At 39.3% G+C, this 11,825-nt stretch overlaps 1 protein-coding gene across 1 annotated transcript; it reads right to left on the reverse strand.

The window, feature by feature from the left end:
- Positions 1–635: 635 nt before the first annotated feature.
- nudt3b (nudix (nucleoside diphosphate linked moiety X)-type motif 3b) lies at positions 636–9,419 on the reverse strand. Its single transcript, XM_072381673.1, has 5 exons — positions 9,130–9,419; positions 7,726–7,836; positions 4,979–5,023; positions 4,803–4,887; positions 636–4,488 (listed from the first exon to the last, which is right to left on the reverse strand). The coding sequence occupies exons 1-5, from the start codon at positions 9,226–9,228 to the stop codon at positions 4,292–4,294; spliced, it is 537 nt and encodes a 178-aa protein (XP_072237774.1). The 5' UTR covers positions 9,229–9,419; the 3' UTR covers positions 636–4,291.
- Between the last annotated feature and the right edge of the window lie 2,406 nt (positions 9,420–11,825).

The raw sequence follows: 11,825 nt of genomic DNA on the forward strand, positions 1-11,825 counted from the left end.
GTCTGATGTTCCACAAAGGAAATTACACATTCATATTACTTTTAATATTCATAATTGCTTCATAAGGAAAATCTTAGAGTTGGCTTTAAATTTTGTGGTCACTTCTATAATGGCGACTGGCATTATCAATGCATGATATAGATGGGGGCTGTCGCAGTAACAAAGCTTTACTGTACAGTTATGGAGCCAAAATCATTAAGGGCATTTTTACCGTGACCTTGACAGAAAACGCATGAATAGAATACTGAAATCAGCTGTTTAACTATTTTGTCTATAACTGAATTGAACTCAATAGCAGGAGTTAATTGTAACTTAAACATACTAAAATCTGCAATCACGTGTGATTTTGACACACTGTCATCTCATCATTTTATCATCCATTTTATCTATAGCACTAGTTTAGATTTAAGAAACAAATTTATATTGCATATTTATAACTATGGTTATATTAATCCTTTTATTGATGGGAAGGTCAGCTGTGGATGTAAAAAACTAAGTCTTCTTTTAGTCATCTTTAATGAAGTTAAAAAGCAATGCCTCCAAAGCAACCCTTTTATCTACACTAATGTATTACTCAGTTTGATACAGGAATAATCAACACACTTTTTGAAATGTGAAATCAAAGACGCCAGTCCTAATGTGAAATACTGGTGTTTATTTGTTGGCACATTTATATTACAATCTTCAGTCTTCTCGCACTGGTTTTATTCCACAGTCCCGAATGACAAAAGAGGAGAAAAAAAAATATTCCAGTGACGCAAAAACCTTGGAGGACACATTTACATCAAATATGTAACTTCAAGGCTGAGGTCAACAGCTCGAAGTGCACACGTGTACGGTTTGAAATTCAATGGAAAGCATCTTAGGGGGTTAATCTAATCTTTGTATTTTTTTCATTCAGCTCATGAAAGAAAACAGTCCTCAGCTGCTGAGTGATGTGCTTTTAATACTAATGCTATGGCCACAAGATGGGGCCAGGTGACTGTCATGGAAAAACATAATTAAACCATCAACTTTGGTACTGGGAGTGATTTTATCTGAGGCTTCAGCTGTTTAAAGCACATCCTTCATCTTGCCTCAGTTAAGAAGCTTCTTTCACACTATAGAGCCAATTCTGATGGCAGAGATTTCCAGGAAAAGGGGGGGTACATCAGATCGTGTCATCTTTACTCCACATAAAAGCCAATGTGAATCTTGGAAACATCGTCTTCAGTTCAGCACTCAAACCTGAGCTGCTATTTACGACAGGAACTGCCTGAATTTAAGTAAGACATGTTCAGTACTCCTTAATGACCAAAGAGCTTCCTCTGGCTAGAAGGGTTCTGCATTAGCTTTATACAAGACATTAACTTGTGAATTACAGCTGATTAAAGAACAGAAAAGAAGTACAGTTGATGAACAAGTGGTTATTAATGATGAAAATCACTGGCTGTTGTTTGTGAAAATCCTCCTCACATTCATTTTGACAGTACCTGCCACCCACATGAAACCAAACACAGGTTCATCCTATTGACAACTAACTGCACATTTACAAGGAGGCTAAAAGATCTAATCAACTAAATCTGGTGCCAGGTTGGGCATCATAAAGCAAGACTTTGGCCACCACACCTTTCAAATGCACAGCAGTAAAACCATGTCAAAGTCTCAGGCAGGAGGAGACCTTTGACCCCTCACACAAGCATAAAGGAAACATCAGAATTATCACCGTCAACATTAGGAGTCCATCTGAAGCTGTATTTACAGAGACAGCGACGCCCTCTATAAAACACTGATGGAAGGGGTCTCCTCTACCAACACTGGAAAAAAGCCATCCTGCTCCTTTTACAGTTCGTTCAACTTGCTTTTAGTTGTCATCATAATTTCCTGAGAGGGATTCCACATGTTTTCTGTTCATATCTATGGGCAAATATGTTGAACCACTTCTGTGTTTAACTGCAAACTCTTGATTTTTACCAAAGATAAGAACGTCATCTGCGGCTACAGATTTGCTTCGGATACGAAACTAACCTCTTAGAGTACATCAAATTAAATTTGAGTGAAATTTCTAACCGTTACGAATACAAGGTGCTCAAAGTTTCTTATCTGGCACAAGGTTAATGCTTACGTTGAAAGTGGAAATAATCAGCATATGGAAGGAGTTTCTTTGAGGTAAGCTCAGACCCATCACCAGACCATGCAGCTCCTCGACTTTCTGATGGCGCTAAGCGTCTTTTAGCTACTTGTTCCGGTCTTCCAGGCTGCAGCCTGTAGCTCAGATTTTGGCTGAAGCGACCTTCCTACCGCTAAGACAAGACAGACAGGTCAAGCAGCCAAGTGAAAGGTTCAAAATTAGCCATAGCCAGAGTTAAAGAGGTCAAATAATGCCAATTAATAACGAATTCATTTGGTAGACTCACACAAGTCCAAAAAGGTGCTTGTCTGAAACATCAGCTCTTCTAAAGCAGCAACAGAAGGAAGCGTTACTTCAGGTTTCAATATGAACAGAAAAACAGTTTGTATTTATGAGTAACAAACCCTCTACAGGAGAATAAACTGGTTGACTTGCTAATTTCTTAAAGTAGTGGTTTGGAAATTTATACAGTTACACATCACTTTACAGATTTTTTTTAGCACTCTCAATGAAAAAGGCTCTTTAATCTCACCCACAACCAGATTCCTTGTTCTTTGCCTCAAGTGTGCTGAAGTATGCTATCTCAAGAGAAAATTCTCAACAGCTCCAAAGCCAACAAAAGAAGTTAAATCAGTTTCCCAGCCTCGGCTGAAATGACACGTAGCACTCATCGATGTGTAAGAGGTGTTTGTCATTTGTACGCTCCCCTTTGATCTATACAGAAATAAACAATTTACAATAAAAACCTCTTACATGCTATCTACAGCGCCTCCAGTTTCACAGTATTGAGCCAGCTGCCCCACGACACGTCAAGGCCAAGTGACGCAGCTCAGCTAAAGAGACTTTTGCCAGACGTTAGAGAGAGAGACAGACAGAGAGAGAGAGAGAAAAAAGAAAGGAATAGTATCCAAAAGCATTTTACATGTTAAAAACAAGGTCTCAAACTGTACAAGGCTTGTTTGTTCTGCATCTTGCCAAAGACAGCATTATAGATCCATTACTTTCAACATCAAGCAGGTGTTCCAAGTGTTTTGGGGATGCAGATTAAATACTAAAGGAAGGGTTTAAAAGAAGAAGAAGAAGAAAAAAAAGACCGTAATGAAAAGTGCCCCGCTAAAGTCATCTGTGCTATGTTGTGAACACAATGTAAACAATTGCTTTTAACCAAACTGAATGTGAGGAGTAAAATATGGACATAGGTTTTAATAACTTAAGTGATATGTGCTGCATTGTGAAAGTCCATGATTCTTAATTCTACTACTTTTACCCTCTCAGTATGTGGAGGAAGACTTTGTAGTCACAAGAAAGCGTTTTAAAAAAAAAAAAACAAAAAGGGATAAAAAGGAGGTAAACACACCACAGAGAAAGGTGGATCATTTTTACATTGTATGTTGACATTCTTTCACCCTCTATACAGTATACTGTATATGGTCTGTTTGAGAGTGAAACCTGTAGTGCTTGGCTGGCTTCCCAAATAAGAGAGAAACACTTGAAAGTCTACTGAAATTGGGAAAAAAAACTACTCAGGGCCATGTCGTTTTGATTAAAAAGACATCAACAATTACAGTAAGGAGAAAAATGAAGAATAGCTAAAGACCTTACCACAAGTCTGTTGCACAGTTTGAGTCAGGTCACTCGAGTGAGCGAGACACAACGTAACAGTGCTCATGCAAGACACTTCCAACAATTCTGTTCATTCAGATACAGACAATATTTCCTATCCTTACATCAGGGGAGGGAGTCAACTAATGGGCACATTCATTCACAGAAGATAACCAAAATAATGGAGGAGACATTAAAAAGACCACCAAAAGCCTTCAGCTTAAGCACTAAGTATACACTTTTACATTACAACAGTAAAAAGTAGCTCTTGCATTCAATAAACACCACGCTAAGGTCGCGTAAAGGACTGGGATCGAAGGGAAACTTCATGCAGTTGTCAGTAAAAAGAAGAAGGAAAAAAGAAATTACATTTACATTTACAAAGTGTTTCAGACTATTCACCCAACACTTGTCATCAAGTCTGTGCCACAGTTCTGGCACAAAGGAGTTGGCAAGGCAAACCATGTCATAGAGACAAAGAAAAAAAAAGAAAAGAAAGGAGAGGAGAAAGAGAAGTGACACAAGTAAGAGCGCAAGTGGTGGCGAAAGCTCCTGGGGGTGTCAGAGTTATGGTTTTAGTTATCTGATACCCGAGACAGAGCTCTGATTGATGCTGTAGGTAGGGGAGAGATCCCCACCTATCGTGGTCACCAATGGTGTTCCGTTACTGGTCAGGCAACTCTCCTGGAGAGCCTCGAAGTAGGTGGCCTGCACAGGCTTGTGACACTGCAACACTTGTATGGCATCGTCTATTTTAAACCATTCCCTTTTTCTCCCTGTTGACAGAAGCAGAAACCATTGTAGAAACAGTTGACAGATGAGACACAACACAAGGAAAAAAGCATTAGTTCAAATACGTCTGGAGTCATTATCAGTGCTTTATGGAGAGCCGACGTGAAACTCACAAGGACAGGAACTAAGCTCTCACAGCTATTACACAAAAAAAAATCCTTGAATTGTGATATCACTAAGGCGTGTGTGTGTGTGTGTGTGTATGTCAGGGGAATAAAGGCCAAAGTCAAGCATGTGACTGCTTGAAAGATTTGTCCAAACAATCCCCATTTTGACAAGTAAACAAGCAGTGCTTTACCAATGTTGACTGAGTCCTCCCAGTCCTCCAGCACCTCTGTTACAATAAGAACATACACGTAGGTTCTGTGTTTTCTCTCCTGGTTCTGCAGAAGAAAGTACATTTTTAACCCTCAATCACACTAATAATCAGTATGTTGACTTTTAAAGAAAGTTTACAGAAAACAGACATCTCACCTCAAAAATTCCAACTAAGCGACCTAAAGTCCCCTTCACACCAGCCTGTAAAATAAATGGAAAGGTTTTTTTTAAGAATTGCCCAAAATATACAGCCACAACAGACCATTTGGGGCTGCTGTTATGAAATAAAGACACAAAGAAGTGACAAGAAACAAAAACACTGTAGTACAATGTGTTGCAGTCTAATAGCCCAAAAATAAGCACTTTATCTTTGAACTTCAGGGTGTTTTGCTGAAATGGATCCTGAGGAGTTCTGATGTAATTTCTATGGTAATTTTGAAACTCTAGTACGCGTTTGTGCAGCACTGGATTATATTACATCATAAGATTGTGTTTATCCTTTGCAAACTCACTTCATCTAATTCCTGCGTTGTTGTTGAGTCCTTCAAATAACACGAGCGCAACAAATACAAAGACTGCTGTCATGTCAAGATTCTCCAATTACCGTCACATTATACTGCAGTGATGTTAATTTAGCAAATAGTTACAATTTCAGTTAGTTGAAAATCATGTTTTGAACTGAAATGACTCTCAGAGAAATATGTAAAAAGTAAGTTTCATAATTTAACTTGCTAAAACTCTTGTGTAAATGCTTTGTCAGATCAATCATCAAAACAAACATCTTAACTTTTAATTAGATTAAAATGGACATAATGGAGTCTACTCTTTGTAGTTAGTTTTAGTTTCAGCAATCAAGAAATTGCTAAAATAGTTGGAAGATCATTTTCTGGTGACTGACTAATCAACTGAGTGTTACAGTTCTGAATTATACAGGTATGTAACACATAAAGCAGCCTTGTTCATCTGTCGTTACTTGCAGACTGTCACACTCCCAGCCCCCTTTACAAAATCCTTTAAGTGTCACTAAAGATCGTGTAAAAAAGGTCAAAAACAGCAGGAGAATCCCATCGCTGTCAGCTTTTGTTACTTCCCTCACTGTCCTAATACTAAAGCCATGTAAATGTCACCTTTTTTCTTCAGAGACGACAACATGAACATTACCCCGTGCTCGATACCTTTGAGTGTATTCTAATACCGGAAATTGTATCCAGGATCTCAACTCCCAGGTGAATGGTTAGTCAGGTTTAAATAAAGAGCCAGGCCACTTGCTGACATCTTTGAAGCTTCTTCTTCAGGTTCCAGTTTCAGTCTATAAATAAATGTTGACTCCACACACTGCACCGTGGACCGAGAGCTGCACTCCTCAAGCCTTCAGCTAGATCATATGGAAAAGAACAGGCCCACCACTAGAAACCACTACTCATGCCAGGGGATTAAGTAATAGGCCAAAAGTCAATCTGTATGTTTTTATGACATGGAAAATGTTTCCCAGCTCAGGCATTCGTGTAACTAAAGACTAATGGGCATCATCCTGGGAGAGGGTGAATGGCACTGAAGTTGAATTACAAGTTATGCAATGCTGTCTTGTGTCTTCATGCTGCAAGGTTGGGGTGTGTCACTGGCACTGTGATAAGCTGTAGGAAGCAGGTAAATGGACAAGAAACTCACTGGAACGTCTGACCTGCTCCCGAGTCCTAACTGTTCTCCATGGCAAGCCTCCAAACCAATAAGCATAAGCAATTGCTCACTGCTCATATGGTAATCAGAATAAGCTGACCAGGATTAGTATATGTCCTGTTACACCACCGTCCAATAAGAGGCTTAGAAAGCCAGAGTATGTGGTGATGTATTGAGCACCACTCAAAGTCACCACAGAGTTTCTGACTGCAGCCTTTCAGCACTTTAACAAACCTCAGTAATGATGCGACATTGCTTTTGACCCTGTAGAAATGTGCTGGCAAGCCTCAGTGTCCTGCAGCCACCAAAGCTACCAAACAGCAGGAGCCAGGATAAGAGATGATATCAGCATCCATCAGTGCGATGGATGGCACACAGAGCTTTATATGGTCAAACACCCGCCAACAGCTGACAACTGGGCGAGATTCAGTGTCTTCAGCACCCTTGGTCCATTCCGGTCAAAATCTCTAAGAGATGAACAGCATGCACACTGGAGGAACCACCTGATTTAAGGGATGGATGTAGGAAGTATTAGCAGGACGCTGATTTTTTTTAGTGAGCTTTAAAATTGTTTAATAATTGCTACCTATCCTCCCCCAAGACTCACCAACAAAAACACAATGTTTCGTCCTCCAAGATGCTGCCGTCATAAAAATGGAACAGAAACAAAATGGTCAGAAGCTGATTAACATTGAGTCAATTGTTCCTCATTTGGCGCATTTGTGGGACTCGTTAGTGCTGTAGTGTGAACCGCTGGTCTACCAGTGTTCAATCTTGTCTGTGACCCTTTTGACACCTTAACACTGCCTTGAAACATGATGCTATGATACAGATTACACGTTGCTAGGCTCTCTCTCTCTGTCCATGCAAACATGATGACTGCATTGACAGAATGGATTTTGAGAGCAAGGTATTAGTCCCAGTGTTAAATACGGACACATTTAACGGAAATGTAATACAATACTCCTCTGAGTCTACACTTGCACTAATTTGCCACGCTGCAAATGGAAATCCATTCTAAGAACAATATTCCTGGCTTCGGACTACGTGAAGAAAGGCACGTTTTACATCTGTGTGTCAGAGATGATGATGTTAAGTTTGCCTTTGCCTATACAATCTGCATGGGGATCGCTTATGAAACCATTTGCTGGAGGGCAAATAAGAAAGTGGCTTTAGAAAAAAACATGACAATAACAGTACAAATGAAACACTGTTACAGAACTAACCTCTTCACAAACTTCTCGAGCTGCAGCCACATTGGGCTCCTCCTCAGGCTCCATCCCCCCTCCAGGAACTATCCACTTGTCAGGATGTCGACTGCTGCTCACGAGCAGCACCTGCAATGTATCCCAAACAAGACTAACTAGTCATTACAACCAAACTTTAATGTTGTTTATTAGTCGTCCTAACGTTATACAAGATGTACATCTTGCACAGCAGATTTTATAAATCGGTCATCTATACCACAGATATGTCGGCACTCCCAAGTCATCCAGCTGGATACTGTGTGAATCTGGTTAGGTTTAATCACTTCATGTCAGACAGGAACTCTCAGTTTTCCCCCCATTAGCTGCAAGTCTACCTTCACCTATCGAGAGTTCAGGGTGTTAACAATCAGTTGTGCAACAGCTGAAAATGCAGATCAGGTAAACTACAGTCTCTGAAAAAAAGTTTCCATCTGTGTGTTTGCGATCCTGATGAACCCATGTTGTTAACCATTTGGCCTCTACTTTGACGAGGATGAGGAACTGATTTAGTCTAATTTCGTCTGCTCCCCTGGTAGAATATTTATTTTATAAAGACACCTTTGTGCTTGCTGTTGACTGAAAAATCACATTCCCAAATCGCCTCACCCACCGCTGGCTAGTTTGAGTGTGCATTTCATTGGTGACAACTCGAAGATAGCGCACAATGACAGCTATGTTGACTTGCGACGTGATGAAATGGGCACACATTAGACTGACACCTCACATCTAAACAATTACATGCAAACTAATGGACATAAACGTTAACATGACCACAGGCTTATCACTACCAGGACTGTATTTCGGTTTAAGCTACCACAGCTAATACCTTCATGAAAGTCCAGTATTAGGCTAATACCAGTTGCACTAATGCTAGCACAAGGCTTTACTTAGCCCGTCAATTTATCTGTAATAAAAGGGAACAAATCTGTCACACTTTCACTTCATCTACTAAAATGTTATTTCTGTCCAACTGGTGGCTCACAGAGATAAAGTCACCACTAATAAGAGCTAGTACTATGGGCTGTGGTCGCTGGCCGACAGCCGGCTGCCCTGAGCAACAACACGGCTAGTTAGCAAGCTAACTCTATAGCATTAGCACGCAGCTAACAGGTAGCGCTGGCCATAAAAACCCGGGGCTACCATCTGCACTGCTAAAGTGCCTTACATAACACTTGGATAAGAACGAGTGAAAAATTACCGTTAATGAATTGTCTCATAAGACGCCATGGAAATCTGGAATGCGAATGAGTAATCATTTCCAGCTGGCACAAAATCACGACCGTGCTCACAGATATATCGATTTACATACAGTTAAAACACTAAAAGCACCTACGGCTGCTAACGTTAGCTTGGCCCTCCAGACAACAACATCACCGAGCTCACCTCCTCCTCAGACTCGCTCCTGAAGCACAGACAGGCGGCCCGTTTCTTGTAACCATCCCCGTCGTACGTCCGGGTTTGGTTGGACTTGAGCTTCATCATTTTGGGGGCGCAAAAGTTCAAAAGTACAGCTAAGTTTACCACTTGTAAAGATGATGGTTAAAGACGCAAAGTCCTCCTCCGGGGAACCTCGGCGTTTTACTTAAAAGAAATAACTTCTTCTTCGCTTCATTTTCACAAACCTAGGCACATCTACGGCACGGTCGCCATTACAAGGAGCCGTTACGCCCACAACGTAGTGTAACCTTTAATAGTTCGGTTAGCGTAAGGATTTTGCTTATTAAGAGATGAAGAATTGGAGCAGCGGAGACTGAGGGGGAAATGCAACACCACGCTCTGACTGGAGTGAGCCGGTGAGGGAAACCGCCGGTTTAGTCTCTAGCTAGTTTGATAAGGCCACTTGTTTAAGGCAGGTACAAGTTAGTTTTTTGTTTAGAATCTGCAAATTTCTAACTAAACGTTATCAAAGTAAAGTGCTGTGCAGATTACAAAAAGGTACAGCAGGATCATTCACAAGTTTCAGCACTGCAGGTAATGGACAGCGCCAGTTCGGTCCTCAAAACTGACTAAATTAGGAAAATATGGTATATATGTTATATATGGAATAGATATTATTTTACATATATACAACAACAGCATGAAATCAAGTCAGCTTTTATGAATTTTTATTTTGAATTCACCACAGTTTTCCATTGTGCCTTTGATGTGCAGAAATACAATGGTCAGATACAACACAAGACCAAAATGGGAAATAACATTTCAAAAGATAAAAGCACACTTCTAAAACACAAAAAGTAAACCACAAGCATTTTTGAAAACAGAACAACAGATGACAACCTTTCACAAAACTCAACAAAACAGAGAACAGTATATTGTACAATAGCAATTCTGACACTGACAGCAGTGTGATTGCAGAGGATTTAAAAGATTTTTCAAATTGAATCTTTATTTATACAAGTAATGTCAATGGGGCACAGAGTCTCATTCTCAAGAAAGACCTGTTTCAAACATACAATTATATAGGACGCAAACACTCGTTTAATCAACTGTAAACACAACAGCTACTGGTCTTTCATAAAGAGGCAAAACTATACTCAAAATCACTGCTATTAATTCTCTTTCACTCAGCCTGGCTTAAGATCACAATCACCACTACTGATGACGAGGTTGCTACTTTTCATTGAACCGGCTATGGTTGGTTTTCATCCATGAGAATGCATCAATCTTTAAACTGACACTATATAAGCAATTTTGAACTGAATTGAACTGATACATTTAGAATAAGATAAATGCTCACAAACAGTTGTCCTAATGAGATTATGGCAGCATGCATGCACACAGAAGCAACAGGGAATCAAACAGTGTGTGCACAAAGAGGATTGCTTATGTGTGCAGGATGAGGACTGCACAGAAGAAAATTCTTAATCTTTGTCTTTTTCCACAATGAAAGGGCACAAAGCTTGACATCATTTTGTGTACTTGTTCCATTCAGAGAAATATATTTATCCCGACTTGCCAAATCTTTACAAATCATACATTACACATGTCTTCATTCGTAGATTAGCATAGAAAATGCTACGATTATGCCATTTTAGGTCATATCTTTGACTGTATGTTTGAGTAGATTTGCTTTCATCTAAAACAGGTTAATCTTGCTAAAAAATTATTCTTTAAAAGTGCCAGCTATTATACAAAGCAACCAACGTGAAAAACAATGATGATTTTGTACAAGAACCAATTATTTCTGTCTGTTTAAATCATTGTTCAAATGCTTTGCACCATTTTATTTCTTCTTCCATACTTTATTCTATCTGAATATCCTGTTTCTCTTTCTTGTAAAGTCACACTGCCTTTATTGCAGCAACAATCCAATTTCCCAACAGGGATCAAGACTATTTCCTCTTATCTTATTTACTTATATTCTATTCCAGTCTCTCCCCACAAGTGTTGACATTTGAAGGATACCTTCTTCTCACACTTTCCCAGATGACACTCTCTGAAGCTACATCTGCTTTTCAAAATAAAAAACACTTATAGTGTTATAGTGTGATTCATACCACAGACATAAATTAATGATGGTTCTACATGTGACATGTTGTTAAAGCAGCACTGCACAAAATCAGAAAAAGTTGGAGCAGTATGGAAAATGCAAAAGAAAAATTCTTTCATGGATACTTATTACCCCTGTTCCAATTCTTTTTGGAATGTCCTGTAGGCTTGAATTGCAAAAGTAAGAAATAAAAAACTGACAACGCAAAACATTAGATATCTTGGGTTTATACTATCTGCAAATACACAAAATTCTCAGTAAATGTAAAGATTATTTTTTTCACCCTTCCAACGGCTTTCAATTTTGTGATTAATTAAAATTTGGAAAATATTTCAGGCTTTTCCCTTTTTCCCCCCAGTATTATTTTACATGCATATTACTATTTTTTTTTCAAATATGTAACATTTGTTCCTTAACACAGAGACACGGAAAGCTCTAAAGTAGAAAAACTGTTCTAGTAGATAACTGGGACGAAGGTCAACCTAGAAGCTCGATCGCACTGAGCCACAGTAGGAAGCTGTTATTTGGTCCCCCTTGTATTATATTTTAAACTTATCCTCATAAGTTCTATTGTGCTATTCTTTAAGTG

The sequence above is a fragment of the Leuresthes tenuis genome, unplaced genomic scaffold (genome assembly GCF_036924035.1).
Source record: "Leuresthes tenuis unplaced genomic scaffold, fLeuTen1.0.hap1 SCAF_3, whole genome shotgun sequence".
NCBI lineage: Eukaryota > Metazoa > Chordata > Actinopteri > Atheriniformes > Atherinopsidae > Leuresthes > Leuresthes tenuis.

Coding starts and splice junctions, on each gene's coding strand:
- nudt3b (XM_072381673.1), bottom strand. CDS start 9,228: ATGATGAAGCTCAAGTCCAACCAAACCCGGACGTACGACGGGGATGGT. Junction 7,837..9,129: donor GGAGCGAGTCTGAGGAGGAG/GTGAGCTCGGTG, acceptor GATACATTGCAG/GTGCTGCTCGTGAGCAGCAG. Junction 4,489..4,802: donor GGAGGACTCAGTCAACATTG/GTAAAGCACTGC, acceptor TTCTGTCAACAG/GGAGAAAAAGGGAATGGTTT.